We start from the raw sequence: 20,170 nt of genomic DNA on the forward strand, positions 1-20,170 counted from the left end.
TATTCTAATGTATCTCTGTTAAATTGTCTAAAAATTTTGTATTTTAAAACCCCTCCTTTCGAACTCACGTTATACATTAACATGATTACATATTGCACCCCCTTTAGCCCCAGGCCTAACAATTTCTTTCTAGATCTCTAGATGCACTAATCTATACTTGCAACTCGAAGGCATGTGATGTTATACTAGATGTTACCATTGCATTACAAACACAATTATGATCAGATTGTTAGTCACACATACGGAAGAAAGATACCTTGGTTACAAACACATATAACATTGCTTTTGCTGACACTTACAAGAGGTGCGATATAGTTTCAAGAGAATGTTCTCATGATTTCTCTATTCATGTGTGGCCCATTGGAATGCAAGTGATATGCACTACAAGGTTGGTATATGAAATACAAGCATTAGATAAAATTTGGACTCTGAAATGGGCCCTAAAAGGAGGTTTGACTTTGCCTCTCTTGTCCAAAGTGAGCAACCCGGTGAAGTACATAAATGCTTTACAAAAACCCTAATCAACCAACATATCATTGGAAAGATCTTAGAAACTAAGTGCTAAATCCCCAAACTTTGACAAATTTGGAGTTGATTTGTGGAAGTTATGGCCTCCCCGCTGAAGTTGAAATGCGGAGACAGATTCCATTTATAAGATAGAATTATCACATCAAAAATGAAATCTTCTAGAATATAAGGAATAAGATAACATGCTATATATCAATGGATAGATCGCGATGAGTACATTCTAAATCCAAAAGGTCCAAAAAAAAATGATTTCATTTCTACATTTTTTTATCATGCACCCGTTCTGGACAAGAGAGAGAAAGTCAAAATCCTTACAGGGCCCCTTTGAGAGTCCAAATTTTTCCTAATAATTAATTTCTTCAAATGTGTAGTGCAGGTTTTAGTCTTGGGGGGTTTTACCTCTAAGCATTTATCCATACAACATGCATAGGAAGACTTGTGTTAAAAAATCCCTTTACTTACATGATGTTCATAAGGCACTAAAAAAGGCTCATTTTTCTTTAAAAGAAACAGATGGGTTTTTTTCCCCCCCCCCCCCCCCCCCCCCCCAACCACAAGTCCCCAAAGAAAGGTTTTCCTCTAGGTGCAATCACCAATGCTTGCATCTTGAACACATCGGATATACAAGATGCTACATCGGTAAACAAAGTTATGGTGAGATTTTTAGCTAGAGGGTCTTGGAGGAAAACAATGTGGTTGGAAATGCTTTGGTCAACATGTATGTTATATTTGGTGTACCTTTGAAGCACGAGCTTCTTATTTAACGTGTGATCTCTTGGAGTGCAAGTGATGTTTACAACAAGGTAGGGCAACTAGGTATTGTTGTGTTTCTTGCGACAAATATGTTATGACGGTTTTCATACCATCACTTATGTTTGCATGTTGAGCGTCCTTGTGTGTCGTTGTTTTGAGCTCCATATATACGTGTGTGTGTGTGTGTGTGTGTGTGTGTGTGTGTGTGTGTGTGAGAGAGAGAGAGAGAGTGATGATGTATTTGTTCCTTCATATTTTTTTCAATGACGGAGTGGGACAGACCAACTGATAGGCCTACCAACTAGATTGAACCAAGAGTAGATCCAAAACGTCTTGGCTGGCACCCCGAAACTTGTAGGTCCATGAATACATGCCGGCAATATTGTACAAGCGATATTTGCAGTGGTACATTAAGGCATTCCCGCGTAATTAAAATGCATAGTGAAACTATAAACGCATAGCAGACAGCGGGTAAGCAAGCGAGAGACTTGCAAATGGAGGCGAGTAACTGAAAGAAAGCAGCTAGGCGCCCCCGCCAGTGGAGGAGGTTACGTTGGTCGCGGAGGTAGCGTTGGTGGAGGACTCTTCAGTGGTGGCAAAGGTGGCGGCTTTTGAGGCGGCCCTATTGCAACGCCCGTAATTGCTTTGGCAGCCAGCGCCGCAGTATGCAGTACCAGAGCCGCAATAACCAAACTGGCTGCAGCACTGGTCGGAGTTGCAGAAGCCGTTGCCTCCCTGTGGAAAATTTCCGCAGCAGGGCTTCGAGCAGGCTTGACAGTCCACCATATCCAGCTGCGTCATCATCATCACCGTGGTCGAAGCAACAAGGAGCAGCGCAACAGCTGCGGGCACATTATAACGGGCCATACTGGCTCGCTAATAGCTAAGCCCCAAGTAATAACTATCTGCTGCAGATCGCTAGGGCTCGCTGGTATTAATTGGATCACGCTTTCTGATTCTATAACTAGCCGATTGAGCACCCTTTATGTACCCTGCTATCCAATTGCTAGAGAAATTGATGTGAACGTTGCAGCTAATTATAGAGCGGCTCCACACTCTCCATGTAAAGTATGCATCCCTCCCACAAAAGCAGTTAGCACGTCCTGCAGTTAGGGTCCATAAATGGCCTCCTTTTATAAAACTAAGCTTTCCCTCAACCAACCAATCAAGTACCCAATTACATTATTATGCAGAGTTTCTGATGTCGAGCTCTCAAATATTTGATCAAGAGACCCCATGACTCTTGAAAATGCTTTGTACGTACTGGAAAATGCTTTTGTATTGTTGTCCATGCAATGCAATAAGCTGATCAGAACCCTTTTTGTTGTCCTTGCAAATGAGCCACCTTCAGACTTGAGTGATCCTTTGTATGCACGAGTCCATCAACAATCTCCTCTACTAAAACAAAACATAGAAACATAGTTTGCATGCCTTTCTTCTTCAGCTCGTTTAAAAAAGGTAATCGTTAAGAGAGTGCTTGCCTTGCCTGTGAATGAGAGGAGCACAGCAGGGAGGCTCCAGGTGCTCTATGGCAAGGGGTTAGGCCTCATAGGTTGCAGCATTTCTTTCTCTAAATTGGGGGGTGGATACTATTGCTTATCAGTGTATGTCACATAATTTTCAAATGCAACTTTTCAAATGCATCATGTTATACATCCTTGTATTTTAATGTCCATCGGTTACTATCTCACCGGTCTGGGGTTGTGCAACCACCAATTTTTTTTCATAGAGCCTTGTGGTCAGAAATTGGTGATTGTGCAGTCCCAGACTGACAAGATGATAATGAATGTCAAAAACCTTTGTAGGGCCAAGGAATATGGTGCATTATCTATCCCTACAAAGTTTCATGACCTTCGCTTATTGTCTTGTTGGCATAGGACTACACAATCACTAATTTTTTGCTATAGGGTTGGCTAAGTGTCCCATGGAAAAAAATGGCATTTGTGTCGTTTCAAACCGGAGGGATTATAAGCGATGGCCATGAAACTTGGTAGGATAGAAGGGATTTCCGATGCATTACATAGCCCTAAAAATTTTCATGGCCATTTCTTATCATCTCGCTAGTTTGGGACTACACAACACCAAATGTTTTCCATAGGCTTGCTAAGGACCCTATGGCAAAAATTGGCATTTTTTGTCTCCCAGACCTACAAGACTGTGTGTAACCTATGGCCATGAAAATTTTCTCTATTCCTTGTTTGTCTGCATCACACTATCTCTCTCTCTCTCTCTCTCTCTCTCTCTCTCTCAAACTTGACAACTCAAGTTTGAGTTCATGTGTAACATAGGACATATTTTTCAAAGTTTTAGCAATAACTTTTGTTTAAAGAAAAATGTGGTCATTTTAAAGTTTTATTTAGAGTCTAGAGGTTCGTTTAAATTGTTTTGTTTAGTAGGACATACTTTGGTAGCCCTTTTTGAGGATGTTAAGGTTGGATTTTGGAAAGGTTTTATATGTAGGAAACATAGTCCTAAAAACAAGAGAAACTGTTGCTTCCTTGAACATTTTCAATTTCCATTGTTTTGATTTTCCATGGATTAAGGAAAAAGTGAGAAAATGTTGGTTTACATTGTTTTTGTAGAAATTGCCGACTTTTACATTGATTTTCAGAGAGTCTAAGTACGATGTGGCTTTTTTGCGTCACACAACTGTTGACGAAGAGTGTAGTAAGGTGAACAATTTTATGTGAGATAAGCGTGGGTAGATTTGAAGCCGATTGGGAACTACAAGTATGCATGTATCCCATATGGATACATGTATGATCAGGACATAACTCGCCGAGTTAAATTGCAAGGACCTGTTTGCCATGTAATTTATTGTGTTATGTGGCAAGGATTTGTCTACCACATAACTTGAGGAGCTACATGACAATCACTTTTTGAACCATTTCTCCATATAACTCTTCAAGTTATATGGCAATCCACCTTTGTCCAATGGACTAGCCACGCAACTTGCCGAGTTACGTGATGGTCTGACTTTGTAGCTATGATGTGCCACATGGATCAAGTTTGACACACAACGATCACATACATGTAACTCAACGAGTGACATGGACATCTCACGTGCTGGTTGGTTAAACCCAATCCGCATGGTACATCACCGCAACCAAGTCACAACCCGCCACCTAACTCAGCGAGCTACATGGCTAGTCCATGGTGGTGGAGATCCTTCTTTTAGGGGGAGGAGGAGACCTGCCACCATGGACTGGCCACGTAACTCACCGAGTTACATGGTGGTGATGGAGAAAAAGACATCATGTGCACACTCACACACCCTGACACCTTAACAAAACACAAAGTCATTTCTTAAATTCCTCACCTCACCTACCACCAGTCTAGAGCTCAATAACAATCCTCCCCACAAGCTCAACTAAAACTCCAAACATCTTGACCTACAAGCCCTTGCCTACCTGCAGATACTACATGGTGAGTCAAGTTTATCAACGCTTGAAATTACACTCGATGGTGAGCAAACAATACAAGAAAAACCATTAAACTCAAAAACTCTAGCCACAAAAGGCCTCTCTCAGACCATTGCAAAAGCTTCACCAACCTCCACTTTGTTAGACTATTTTGAGTAGCCTCAACCCTAATGGCACCAATACAGGGTCATATAGTCTTCCAGAAAGCCGCACCTTCTTCCCTCCATTCCTCTCACACACAACCATGGAGAACTCAAAACTTCCATAGACACAAGTGAAAAATGATGGTTTTCTTTTACTCTCGACGGGCATTTTTTGCTTGAAAAATACCAAATGGACACCAGAATCCACCAAAATTTGTAGGCTTGTCCTTCATACCAAGAGTTTATTTCCACATACCCACATTCCACTTTTGATCAATTCGAAGGTGGTTGGTGCATTGTTGTATATCAAACACCGCAAATAGACAGTTATCGCATGTGTCGAACCTCTAGGACTAGATGAGAGTGCCCACACTTCCAACCTGCATTATTTACATTCTAGAAATCTCAAAAAAAATCTCTAGAGACAAAAGAAGCCACTTGGAACCACATCTAAGGATTCAACATGTTGTTTAGGCACGTGTATATGCACGACTGTCGACATCCAAGCATGACTATTTACAGCGTGTACACGTCCCATCATCTTTGGGATGCAAAACCACATCATGAAGCGTCCAAATGCATGTATTTACATTTATATGTAGAGATTCCCATGCATTTATTCACTACTTCATACACACAAAAATTTGTCTATCATCATTGTCCCCCTCTAGGTCGAGCATTTATGCTCAACCAAGAGACTATTTGCATTTGGAACCACATCCCTTGCCAAATATTTCTTCAATACATAACCATGGATTTTGTCGCACAAATGTTTGCCAAAAACCTTTTCCAACTCATATGTGCCATTTGGAAAAACATGCTTCACGTACTCTGTATGGCCTCAACCATTTGTTCCTCAACTTCTTCTGGAAAATGAAATCCAATCAAGACTTATATTTCATTACAAGGTCTCCATTTTTAATCTATTTCTCTGGCAGCCACTTATCCATTTTCTCCATCATTGTCTCTGCTTGCTGAAAACACTAATCATTGTCTTTCTCTCTATTAATTTGAAACAACTCTAGAGCAAGAATTCTTTCCTACAGCTTGTTCTTATGCTCACCTTGGATTCTGTGCAACAGCTTTAATGCATCCAATTGCACTTGTATAGGCATAAGAGCTTCCTTTCCTTAAACAAGCACATACAGCGTAAATTGTGTAGACACTCTATACATAATACTAAAAGCCCACAAACATTTTTTCTAGTCCAGGTCCCACTCTTTCGGATGCTCTCTAGCATACTTTGACAACATCTTTATGATTTGACCATTGAAATTTTCAACCAATCCATTACATTGTGGATAGTAAGGAGAATAATGATGATGTTTAATTTTCAATTTCTCCTTGACAACACTAACAACTTTTCCCTTAAACCTTGGTCCACGATAAAAACTGATACTATAGGAGTTCCAAACCTACAACACACCTGTTCATGCAAAAAAAGGCCACTCTTCTTGTTGTTACATCTTTCATAGATTTTGCTTCCACCCACTTTGTCAAATAGTCGTAGCCACCACAAGGATATACTTTGTTCCATTATTGGTCCTTGGCATCATACCTACAACACCCACTCCCCACTTTGCAAATGCATCAAAAGACATAATAGATTTTTGAGGCTTAGCCAAAAGCTTTTGATTTGCAAACACTTGGCATTCATGGCATGATTTGAGCCAAAAATAAGAATCTCTCATCATGGAGGACCAACAGTAACCCGCTTTCAAAATACAAAACACAACTTGGTCCCTACCTTGATGATTTGTTTCTTTAGGGCAATGCTTCAAGATCAAACCTATTTCTTCACTTTCCTTGAAATGCTATCTCTACCATAAAACATGATATCCTCACCTACCAATGTTTAATTTCTTGCTTTTGCAACGATTCTCTTACGTCAAATCTTGGACATGCCCTTCGGATATTGGCCTCTACCAAGAAATGCTTCTATATCTATGATTCCCTTTCTGCATACAAGGCTTCTTGGACCTTTAAAGGAGCTACCAAAGCATCCAAATTGTGCCTAGCCAACTCACCAACTTTTTTATTCTACTCATGAGGAACATGCTTAAATTGTATCTGGTCGAACTCATGCAAAAGCTTCTTGATGCCATAAAACCATTTCTTTAAGTTGTCCTTTTTAACTTTCCACAAACCAAGCAACTGATTCATGGCTTGTAATGCATTTCCTTTCACAATGACTCTCCTGAATCCAAACTCAACACACTGCTTCAATTCAAGGAAAAGAGTGAGGTACTCAACCTCATTGTTGCTTTTAGCTTCATCAAGATCGTAAGCCCTAGAAAAAATTACATCACCCCTTGGGTTCTTAATGATTACTCCACCACTTTCTTTTTGAAGAACCTTCTTGTATATGCGCCATCAACCATCATCATATACGCATTGTAATATCCATCTCCTCTCCCTAATCATTTTTGTCGAATCTTAGGTATGATGGAGGCTCCCCTCCCTTGTGTACCACTATGTCCATCAGGTGAGCTTTAACAAATTGATTAACTTTGAACTCAAATTCATGCTCTTGTAGCTCCATAGTCCACTTTAATATGCATTTTCTCGGCTTCAAATGTTGTACTAATTCCTAGAAATGGTTTGATGTGGTGAGCACATAAATGTTCTATAATAGTAGAAATGTCTTGAACCTACGACAAGCAAGAACCCATGGAAATATCCACTATTCTATTTATGTGTAACAGAACTCACTTACATTCTTCATCTTTCTCTCAAAATAGATTGGCTTTAAGTTTGTACCCTGCTTTTGTAAGAGGGCCCGACCAAAATGATACTGATTACATATTAATAGATACATAGAAAATTGGTAGTTTTTTGTAGGCAAAACACCCCCAAGGAGTAATGAAGGTAGCCTTCAATCGATCTTCAATTTCTATCAAGATTTTAAAGTAGCTAGAAAATCCATCCACGATTGAGTAGCATTCATGACCTGCAACTTGAGTAAGGATTTACTCTTGAAAGGGTAGTGGTCCTTTTTGTGGCAGTGCTCAAAGGTTTGAAATTGACACATATCCTAAATATTTCGTTCTTCTTGGGCACAATAGCCACTAGAGAGATACATTCATACTCCTCCACTTGAAATATGAAATATGCTTCCGAAATCTTTGTCACCTCTTCACAAATAGCTCTCTCATGAATGAACCCTAGTCTCCTAAGCTTTTATTCCTTTGGCCAGGCACCTTCTTTTAGGTCAATTGTATGATCTATCCCTTTTTATCCTTGCAATTCTTTATATTCAATGGAAAATAGCTTTGGAAACTCCACAAACATGTCTTCATACTCTTCTTTCTCTTTCTCCATCAAGTATTCTTCTATCTTGCTTCTTACGTTCACTTTGGTACGCTCTATGATTGCTTTTGGATCCTCTTTCTCCTCCTTGACCCCCACATCATGCATGTATGCTTTCTTTTTGACACTTATCCCAAATAGGTCGGGATACAATTGCATCAAGCCTTTTCTGTCATTTAATTAATACCAATAATTACATTATGCATACATATGTTTATGAAATAAAAATTATCTTTATGCTTGCGATTGTTCAGAGAACAAAAAATAAATTTTCAACTAGTTCTTTCGTGAAATTTTTATTACCACTAGTTAAGTCCACAAGTCTGTTGATTTATAAATTCAATTTCTCAGTCAATTTAAAGGATAAGAAATAATGTGTACTACCAGAATAAATTAAGAAATTCAGTTTCAGGTTTTTGTTTTTACGTATAAAATTGATCGCAAAAGCTTTCAAATGACGTACCAAAGACAGAAAGAATCACAAAGAAGGGCTAGATGACTTACCTGTCTCCAATTGAGCCATCTTGGCACATATTTCCTTATCGATCACTTTGCTCAAGCATTTGAATGTCTAGTAGTCTTGTTCACCATGTTTAAAGTATATCCAGATCTTCGACTTATCTAATTCACGCTTTTAAATCTTTGCATATCTTTCTTATGTCATCAAATACATTGAGCTTAGCCTTCTTGAAGAGTTGTTTGGTTGTTGCTTCTCCTGCATCGGCCTCCTCACCATCATCATCGATTCTTTTTTTGCTTCTTTTTCTTTGATCATTTGACTCCACTTTCATCTTCTTCTTTCTTCACTCGGTTCTCCTATTCTTTCATCGATGTTGCAGAATCCAAACTCCTTTGATACCACTTGTGATGCAACACGGGAGAGCGAAATACATTGATAATGAACAAAGAATATATAGAGTACGTAGAGTAAACAGATGGAAATAAAGAGTTTGTATGGATACAAAGTAATCATTACAAGAAGAGCATAGCTCGTTTCATAACCTCTCGACCACCCCCGAGCTATCTCAATCACACTCTCACTCTCACTCTCAATCTCAATCTCAATCTCATGATGACAATAACCATCATAATCAGAATCCCAATACGATCACAATCCCAATATCACGACACCTTGCACATATTTTGTTTCACACATTGATTTCTGTATCGTCTACAAAATAGCCAAAAGAACATACTCGTGCAACCAAATCAACATGATAATCAAATTCAAAATATTGTTTTGTACCATCGTAAAAGAGTGTAATTACTTCTTGATTGGATGAAACAAAAGAGATATTACCTGTGTATATTTGTTTGTAAGCTATCCTATTGTTGCTGCTTCTAGGCTGCCCTGCTATTGTTGACAATTTGTTTCTATCATAACTTTGTGATACTAACTCAAAATATAAGCTTCCAGGTACTCAAAATGACGAGAACCGGTCTGGTCTACAAGTCTACGAAATCAGAATTGCGAAAAACGCCTTTATTTAGCTGAAAATACAACTTTTAGGTCGCGACTCATAAAACCTCTATTTTTGGATCTCCACTACTTTTTCAAATTATTTTAACTCTACCCATGGATTTTAAGTTAAAACACATAAATATAAATAATTGGTATTAATAAAAGTTCCAATTTTAACTAGGTTTTTATTATATTGTTCATAGACAGACTATCTGTTATTATTATATAAAAAGAAGAGGATATATTTTCTCTTTTAATATCTTAAACTCATTTAGATAAGCTCTATCTAATAGACTATTCAACAATCTTTCAAATCGTGCTAAACGAAAGATATGGCCTACTACATTCTTTTCGACTTTAAGAACGTCAAAAATTAGTCCTATTACATTCTCCCCTTATCAAAATTAACTCTCTCCTCAGAGTTGGAAAGAGTGGTTTTCAACATATGAAACATCAAATTCAATGTAAGAGTCATATTTTACATGATACATTTCACTTAACGAAAATTTCAAGAAGAATCCTACTTCTAAGCTGTTTAACTCTACAATCAAATTGGTTTCTAGTTTTTCCTTCATATCTTTTCTTTAGAACAAGATTATCTAAAAAAAATATTTTGTGGTATTCTCACAAAATTTAATATTCCAAAGAGGAATTTACAGACACACATAAGCAATCATGATAATACAAGTTACCCTTATGTGAACAAAATTTCCTCTCAAACATCCCTCCCACATGAGAATTTAGATAAGCTAAGAGATATAATGCTAGAGGAGAAACTCATTATTTACTTCATGTCTTGTCAACTTTCTAAATTCACATGCCACAACTCTCGCCTCTTGACATAAGACACATCCCATTTGTTCCCCCCTTGCATGACATGTTACCACAAAAGATTTTCCAAGTTTTAAAATTTTCAGTCACCCTTGCTTTCAATGTTTCAAATGCAGTTTTAAAACTATCTCCTTCCTTAATTCTGATCTAGTCGTATCCAGATCGAAGGTCAAACTTTGAAAAATACTTGTGCATCGATAAGTTGACTCATCAGCTCATCGATGTGCGGAAGGAGATATTTGTTTTCAAAGGTTCGTTTATTAAGATCCATGTAGTCAATACATACTAGTTTAAAAGTCCCATCCTTCTTCCTCTAAAAAAGAACAGGGCTGTCCCAAGGAGATATGCTAGGCCTGATTAACCCTTTCTTCAAGAAGTTATCAAGTTTGAGTTTTAGTTTCTAAATTTTATCTATGTTGAATATATAACGAGATCAAGAGTTCGATTCGGATTCTAGATATAGACCTATCCCACAGTCTAATGATCTACAAGAAGACATATATGGAAGGTCATCAAAGAAAACATCCCTGAGTCCATCTAAAAGCTTTTCTATATATAAATTTTTTTTCCTTAGGTTTATCTTTTAGCTCATTTGTCAAAAGTTATAAAAGTCTCACACTCTTGTCTAAGTCACCTTATCAATTTAATGGCCAAAACTAGATTTAGACTTTCTTTCTTCCCCAAGAAGAGTGTGACTATCCTCATCCAATGATTTTAGAGAGATTTTTCTTTCTTCACAATCAATAAAAACATGATTTTCAGTCATCTAATTAATACCAATAATTACATTATGCATACATATGTTTATGAAATAAAAATTATCTTTATGCTTCCGATTGTTCAGAGAGAAAAAAAAAATTCAACTAGCTCTTTCGTGAAATTTTTATTACCACTAGTTAAGTCCACAATTCTGTTGATTTATAAATTCAATTTCTCAGTCAATTTAAAGGATAAGAAATAATGTGTACTACCAGAATAAATTAAGAAATTCAGTTTCAGGTTTTTGTTTTTACGTATAAAATTGATCGCAAAAGCTTTCAAATGATGTACCAAAGACAGAAAGCATCACAAAGAAGGGCTAGATGACTTACCTATCTCCAATTGAGCCATCTTGGTACATATTTCCTTATCGATCACTTTGCTCGAGCATTTGAACGTCTAGTAGTCTTGTTCACCATGTTTAAAGTATATCCAGATCTTCGACTTATCTAATTCACGCTTTTAAATCTTTGCATATCTTTCTTATGTCATCAAATACATTGAGCTTAGCCTTCTTGAAGAGTTGTTTGGTTGTTGCTTCTCCTGCATCGACATCCTCAACATCATCATCGATTCTTTTTTTGCTTCTTTTTCTTTAATCATTTGACTCCGCTTTCATCTTCTTGTTTCTTCACTCGGTTCCCCTAGTCTTTCATCGATGTTGCAGAATCAAAACTGCTCTGATACCACTTGTGACGCGACACGGGAGAGCGAAATACATTGATAATGAACAAAGAATATATAGAGTACGTAGAGTAAACAAATGGAAATAAAGAGTTTGTATGGATACAAAGTAATCATTACAAGAAGAGCATAGCTCGTTTCATAACCTCTCGACCACCCCCGAGCTATCTCAATCACACTCTCAATCTCAATCACAATCACACTCTCAATCTCAATCTCATGGTGACAATAACCATCATAATCAGAATCGCAACACGATCACAATCCCAATATATTACTGTTGGAGCTATATATGGCTCACTCTACTGAACTTGGTCTCACCTATATATTTGTATCTTGTCCTCAATATGAATCAGTCTTTGGGAGCATATATGGTGTGTCTCTTGTCTCGTCTCTCTCTCTTTCTCTACATCTCAACATGGTATCAGAGCAGTAACGATCACACGCCGATTCAATTCATGGTGACAACAGTATGTGTATGCGATTCGCATGTAAGATTCAAAATTGTTACAAATTTTATTTTTGAACGTTGATTCTTGTTAACTGTGGTTGTTTTGTGTTAAGAAGAATATGATTAGTGTTTTATGTGGCGTTTATTTTTAATCAATCTAATCGTTGATTACGTTTTCTTGTTAATGACACCCTGAACTTCATCTCAATTTTTCTTGCTGTTCTGCTCAAAATTTGGAGAAACGGGAAAAGCGCTATGGAGCATAGCGCAATGGCACTTTTCATCCAAAACTTGTTCGTCTCCTCGAGCTCTTCGATTTGAGTTCTAGGTTTGCGTCAATCGGAGTTCGCAGCAGAAAGTTATGCTGTTTTTACTGCAATAGAGCTTGACGCAGCTTTCTTCGTCCTACTTCTTCGTGAAGCGTCCGCGATCGTTTTTCTTATTTTGGCGTTAACTTTTTCGAGAAGATTTAGCTTTTTGCTATTCGTATTGTGGCCGTCAATCTTGCGTCTCACGCCACTCTATTTTGAGGACTCGTTTATTATTAACGTCTCCTTTACCCTGTCTTTTTTGGGTGACGTCTCTCACATCTTTGGACGTTCCTTGAGCATCCTTCTTACGTTTATTGTTGATAGAACGCAGTACTCATATCTCTCTCATTCTCAATTGCGGCCTTCACCATATATGGTGTGCAGATTCTGCGATCTTATCTTATACGTCTTCTCGCAACAAGATATGGCTATGAATATTCTCGTCAACGGCTTTCCTTCTGGCCAGCGTTCTGTTCCTCCTTTCCAAGGTCAAGGATTTCCAGGCTGGAAAGCAAAGATGTTGTTAATTCTTGAAGGCGATGAACTCTCCGATGTTGTTCTTGGAAATCGTGTTTGTCCGCCTCAGCCTGTTGATACGGATAATGATAACGTGCTTATCACTGAAGGACCTATATTTGAAGATTGGAATGTTGCCTATACGGATTGGCAACGACGTGATAAAGCAGCTCGTTGGTATATTCTTTCTGCTCTTACTGATTCCCTTTTGCTTGATATGTATGAACTGCCTACTTCCCATGACGTATGGAAGTACCTTATTGCAAACTTTCAGAAGAAATCTGTTACAGAAATACTTTATTTGAGAGGGTTGCTTAACAAGTTACAATATGAAGTTGGTACTGCCATGACGGGACATATTGAGTCTTTCAAATCTATTATCAATCAACTTGCTGCTGCCGGTGATCCTGTTCCACAAAAGCAACTGATTACACTTCTCCTTGATACGGTGAAAGACTCTTCTTATGATAACATTGTTACTATTCTCTCTAATAAAGATGGTCTTGATTTCGACCAAGCTTGCATGTCTTTAATTGAATACTCTCAACGTCAAGAACGTCGGAATGCTGGTCACGATACAGCTATGATTTCACAAGAGGAGACTGAGTCACAACAGATGGAACGTGCTTTTTATGCTCGAAGGCGTCCATTTCAACGAGGAAACCGCAGAGGTGGCCGTCGCGGTAATATTTTCTCTCGTCTCAAATTTCCTAATAAGCAATGTTCTTACTGCAACAGAAATGGCCATACTGAAGATGATTGTTGGGCACGTCAATATGATGAAGAACACAATATTACCACAAAACAACCACGTTTATCTAGAGACTCTTCTTCTTCTTCTTGTGAATATTGTGGACGATCTGATCATCCCACTCATATGTGCTATAAGCGTCGATTCGACACAGATCGGAATAGAGAATATGCTACTGAACATCGAAACAACATTGTACCAGAAACAAGCTGCGTCCTATTCAGTTGCTCCAGACAGAATACTTCATGTACGTGATGGATCACTTTTTATTGTCGATTCTGGTGCTACAGGAAATATGACATATCAGTCTAAGTGGCTCCATAACTATCATCCACTGCCAGTTCAACGTGTTGTTTATCTTGCTGATGATACTACTTGTCAAGTAAAGGGTATTGGAGACTTATATCTTGGCACCTTATCTTCTTCCACTCGAATTTTGCGAGGAGTATTAAATGTACCAGATCTTCAACGTAATCTTCTTTCAGTTGCTAGACTTGTTGATCTTGGTCTGTTTGTTGGATTTGATTATACCAAATGCCGAATTGAGAAAGATGGACAAACTATAGCCACTGCTCCTCGAAACGGTAATTTGTTTGAACTCTCTCTCAACGATGCTGTAGCAAATATTGTAACTGCTCCAGGTGATCATGATTGCAAAGTATGGCATCACCGTTTTGTTCATGCTGATTTCTCAAAACTCCTTGATCTTCAACGTCGTGATCTTGTTCATGGCATGGATCTTAAAGCCCATCCCCATATGGGAATTTGTGAATTTTGTGCTCTTGGGAAACACAATCGTAAACCCTTTCCTCTTTCAAATACAACTCATTCTCATGACATATTGGATCTTGTTCATACTGATATATGTGGACCTCTACCTTCTTCGAGATCACAATATCGCTACTTCATTACTTTCATTGATGATTTCTCAAGGTATACGACTGTATTTCTACTTAGACAAAAATCTGAAGCCTTATCTGTTTTCAAACAATTCCACAAGGCTGCGGAACTTCAAACTGGTCGTCGCCTTAAGAAGCTTCGTAGTGACAATGGAGGCGAATATGTTTCTCGAGAGTTTGTGAGTTACTGTGCTGATAGTGGAATTCATCATGAACACACTATTCCATATTCGCCTCAATAGAATGGTGTTGCTGAACGAAAGAATCGCACTATTCTCAATGCTGTAAGATGTATGCTGATTCATTCTGGCTTATCGCGTGTTTTCTAGGCTGAAGCTACTTTGACAGCAACATTTATTCAGAATCATCTTCCTACTACTGCACCCTCTGGTAAGATACCCATCACAGCATGGACAGGTGACATTCCTTCTGTATCTCATTTTCGAACCTTTGGATGTATTGCTTATATTCATGTTCCCAAAGAAACACGAACAAAGCTTGATGCTCCTGGTCTTAAAGTTATTTTTATTGGATATTCTGACACTTCCAAAGGCTACAAATTCTATGACCCTTCCTCCAAGAAAGTAATTGTGAATCGTGATGCTACTTTTAACGAGCAGCTTATGGGAGGCTCATGGTCCATGGATGATTCTGATGATACTAAATCATTGCTTCAGGCTTTTCCATTTCTTTCAGAAGATGAAACTCTGCCTATAGAGCAACTTTCCTCCTCACAACCATCCATTCCAAATGTTGCCAATGATGATATTGATATTTTTGTTGATCTGCCTACTGATTTTGAACATGGTCATGTCATGTTTATGATGACGATATTCCTGATAATGCTTTTTCTACTTCTGAAGATCCCGTTACTTATGATGAAGCTATCTCTTCACCACAAAAGGATCAATGGCAAGAGGCTATGGAAGCAGAGTACGATTCTCTTATCTCTAAAGGTACATGGATACTAACTGAATTACCTCCTGGTCGTACAGCTATTAAATGTAAGTGGGTGTATAAAACAAAAGTAAAAGCAGATGGATCTTTTGACAAGTTCAAGGCACGTTTAGTTGCAAAAGGATACTCCCAAGTAGCTGGTGTTGATTACCAAGAGACTTTTTCACCAGTTGTTTGCATTACAAGTGTTCGAGTTTTATTGGCATTTGCTGTTCAATTTGATTTAGAAGCTCATCAAATGGATGTGCGAACTGCTTTTCTTAATGGTGACTTGGAAGAGGAAATTTATATGGAACAACCAGAAGGGTTTGTTATTCCAGGTAAAGAAGACCTTGTTGCTCAACTCCATAAGGCACTATATGGTCTCAAACAAGCTTCGCGAGCTTGGTATACAAAATTTGATCTTTTTCTCACCTCTAAAGGATTCATCTCTTGCTCGTCAGACCCCAACTTATACATAAAACGCCAAGGTAGCAGTTTTGTGATTCTTGCTCTTTATGTGGATGATACCATCCTTGTTTCCAATGATTTGGGATTTCTTCAGCAAGTGAAAAAGTTATTGTCTTCTGCATTCGATATGGTGGATCTTGGAGAGATTCACTCTTGTCTTGGCATTCAAATCCAACGGAACCGTACAAAAGGTATTTTATTCCTTCGACAGTCAAAGTTTATTGCAGATACTATTCAAAAATTTGGTATGGAATCTGCACATTCAGCCAACACACCTTGTCTTGCGAGCTCTACGAAGAATACTTCTGACAATGGCAGTCAACTTGTCACAAATCAACCTTATGCTAACTTGATTGGATGTCTTCAGTTTGTTGGCATGAACACTCGTCCTGATATTCTGTTTGCTGCTAACTATCTTGGACAACATCTTGCATGTCCTTCTCTTAAGCATTGGTCTGCTGCAAAGCGTGTATTGAAATACTTGAAAGGCACTACAGATTTTGGTCTAGTCTATCGACGACAACTCACATCGGATTCTATGCAATCTCTTTCTCTTTTGGGTTACACAGATGCAGACTGGGCAAGCTCACATTTATCTATGCGATCTACTGGTGGAAATTGCTTCTTTATAAACGGTTATCTTGTTTCTTGGACCAGCAAGAAAAAACGTTATGTTGTAGTTTCTACGACTGAGTCAGAATATGTTGCGGCATCACTTGCAGCTCGTGAGTTGATCTGGCTTCGACAAATGCTGGTTGATATTGGTCACTCTCCTCTTTCTAGCACACCCTTGCGGTGTGACAACCAAAGTGCTATTAGTCTTGCAAAAGACTATGTTCAACATAATAAGTCAAAGCACATTGTTGTCCATTATCATTATGTCAGGTATGAAGTACGCAAGGGAACCATTATGGTTGAACACTGTCCAAGTGACCAGATGATTGCAGACATTTTGACCAAAGGCCTCAATGAGTCACGTTTCATCCTCTTGCGCTCGGAGCTTGGAGTTGCTTCGGCCTCACTCTTTCTAGATTAGCTTCTTTTCTATTGTAATAGCTTTGTACATATGACATTGTAATCTTTTAGGTACCATGCACTATGCACACTCCACATTTGCACCTTGTGATATCTAAGTCACTTGAATATTTGTACATTGATGCACAATTCACTTTCACATCATCACCGCTGGTTCATATTTCACATTGTATAGGGGCTTGGGTTTTTCCCTTGAACTCCCCAAGGGTTTTTTCATTCAAAGCTAGAGACCTTTGTTTGAGTGGGGGTGTTGGAGCTATATATGGCTCACTCTACTGAACTTGGTCTCACCTATATATTTGTATCTTGTCCTCAATATGAATCAGTCTTTGGGAGCGTATATGGTGTGTCTCTTGGCTTGTCTCTCTCTCTTTCTCTCTACATCTCAACAATTACGACACCTTGCACATATTTTGTTTCACACATTGATTTCTGTATCGTCTACAAAATAGCCAAAAGAACATACTCGTGCAACCAAATCAACATGATAATCAAATTCAAAACATCATTTTGTACCATCGTAAAAGAGTATAATTACTTCTTGATTGGATGAAATAAAAGAGATATTACCTGTGTATATTTGTTTGTAAGCTAACCTGTTGTTGCTGCTTGTAGGCTGCCCTGCTGCTGCTGACAATTTGTTTCTATCATAACTTTGTGATACTAACTTAGAATACAAGCTTCTAGGTACTCAAAACGACGGGAACAGATCTGTTCTACTAGGCCTCGTGAATAGAATTGCAAAAAACGTCTTTAATTAGATGAAAATGCAACTTTTTTGTCATGACTCATAAAATCTCTATTTTTGGATCTCCACTAGTTTTTAAACTTATTTTAACCTACCCATGCATTTTAAGTTAAAACACATAAATATAAGTCATTGGTATTAATAAAAATTCCTTAGTGTATTATTTAAAAAGAAGAGGATATATTTTCTCTTTTAATATCTTAAACTCATTCAGATAAGATCTATCTAATAGACTATTCAACAATCTTTCAAATCCTGCTAAACGAAAGATATAGCCTACTACATTCTTTTCGACTTTAAGAACTTGAAAAATTAGCCCTATTACACATACTAAGAGTTTATTTGCACATACCCACATTCCACTTTTGACCACTTCGAAGGCGGTTTGTGCATCATTGTATATCAAGCACCGCAAATAGACAGTTATCGCATGTGTCAAACCTCTAGGACTAGATAAGAGTGCCCACACTTCCAACTTGCATTATTTACATTCTAGAAAACTCAAAAAAAAAACTCTAGAGACAAAAGAAGCCACTTGGAACCAAATCTAAGGCTTCAACATATATGTTGTTTAGGCATGTATATATGCACGACTGTCGACATGCAATCATGACTATTTACAACGTTTACACGTCCCATCATCTTTGGGATGCAAAACCACATTATGAAGCTTCCAAATGCATGTATTTACATTTATATATACAAATTCCCATGCATCTATTCACTACTTTATACACACCAAAAGTTGTCTATCATCATTTCCCCCCTCTAGGTCAAGCATTTATGCTCAACCAAGATACTATTGGCATTTGGAACTAGGTCTCTTGCCAAATATTTCTTCAATACATAACCATAGATTTTGTAGAAAAAATGTTTGCCAGAAATATTTTCCAACTCATATGTGCCATTTCGAAAAACATGCTTCATGTTCTCTGTATGGCCCCAACCATTTGTCCCTCAACTTCTTCTCGAAATGAAATCCAATCAAGATTTATATTTCATTACAACGTCTCCATTTTTAATCTATTTCTCTAGCAGCTACTTATACATTTCCTCCATCATTGTCTCTGCTTGCTGAAAATAATAATCATTGTCTTTCTCTGTATTAATTTGCAACAACTCTAGAGCAAGAATTCTTTCTTGCAGCCTGTTCTTATGCTCACCTTGGATTCCGTGCAACAATTTTAATACATCCAATTGCGCTTTTATAGGCATGAGAGCTTCCTTTCCATAAACAATCACATACGACGTAAATTGTCTAGACACTCTATACATAATTCTAAAAGCCCACAAACATTTTTCCGAGTCTAGGTCCCACTCTTTCAGATGCTCTCTACCATACTTTGAGAGCATCTTTACGATTTGACCATTGAAATTTTCAACCAATCCATTACAATGTGGATAGTAAGGAGAATAATGATAATGTTAATTTTCAATTTCTCCATGACAACAATAACAACTTTTCCCTTCAACCTTGGTTCATCATAAAAAATGATACTATAGGAGTTCCAAACCTAGCTACAACACACCTCTTCATGCAAAAAAAGGACACTCTTCTTGTTGTTACATCTTTCATAGATTTTTCTTCCACCCACTTTGTCAAATACTCCCAGCCACCACAAGGATATAATTTGTTCCATTATTGGTCCTTGGCATCATACCTACAACATCCACTCCCCACTTTGCAAATGCATCAGAAGACATAATAGCTTTTTGAGGCTTAGCCAAAAGCTTTTGATTTGCAAACACTTGGCATTCATGGAATGACTTGAGCCAAAAATAAGAATCTCTCATCATGGAGGACCAGCAGTAACCCGCTCTCAAAATACAAAACACAACTTGGTCCCTACCTTGATGATTTGTTTCTTTAGGGCAATACTTCAAGATCAAACCTATTTCTTCACTTTCCTTGAAATGCTATCTCTACCATAAAACATGATATCCTCACCTACCAATGTTTAATTTCTTGCTTTTGCAACGATTCTCTTACGTCAAATCTTGGACATGCCCTTCGGATATTGGCCTCTACCAAGAAATGCTTCTATATCCATGATTCCCTTCCTGCATACAAGGCTTCTTGGACCTTTAAAGGAGCTACCAAAGCATCCAAATTGTGCCTAGCCAACTCATCAGATTTTTTATTCTACTCATGAGGAACATG

At 38.0% G+C, this 20,170-nt stretch overlaps 1 protein-coding gene across 1 annotated transcript; it reads right to left on the reverse strand.

The window, feature by feature from the left end:
* Positions 1-1,605: 1,605 nt before the first annotated feature.
* LOC147439791 (uncharacterized) lies at positions 1,606-2,189 on the reverse strand. The gene has a single exon (XM_086484395.1). The coding sequence runs from the start codon at positions 2,146-2,148 to the stop codon at positions 1,804-1,806; it is 345 nt and encodes a 114-aa protein (XP_086340521.1). The 5' UTR covers positions 2,149-2,189; the 3' UTR covers positions 1,606-1,803.
* Positions 2,190-20,170: the final 17,981 nt, after the last annotated feature.

Source organism: Adiantum capillus-veneris, chromosome 16 (assembly GCF_014529385.1).
Source record: "Adiantum capillus-veneris isolate H3 chromosome 16, ASM1452938v2, whole genome shotgun sequence".
Lineage (NCBI taxonomy): Eukaryota > Viridiplantae > Streptophyta > Polypodiopsida > Polypodiales > Pteridaceae > Adiantum > Adiantum capillus-veneris.

Coding starts and splice junctions, on each gene's coding strand:
- LOC147439791 (XM_086484395.1), bottom strand. CDS start 2,148: ATGGCCCGTTATAATGTGCCCGCAGCTGTTGCGCTGCTCCTTGTTGCT.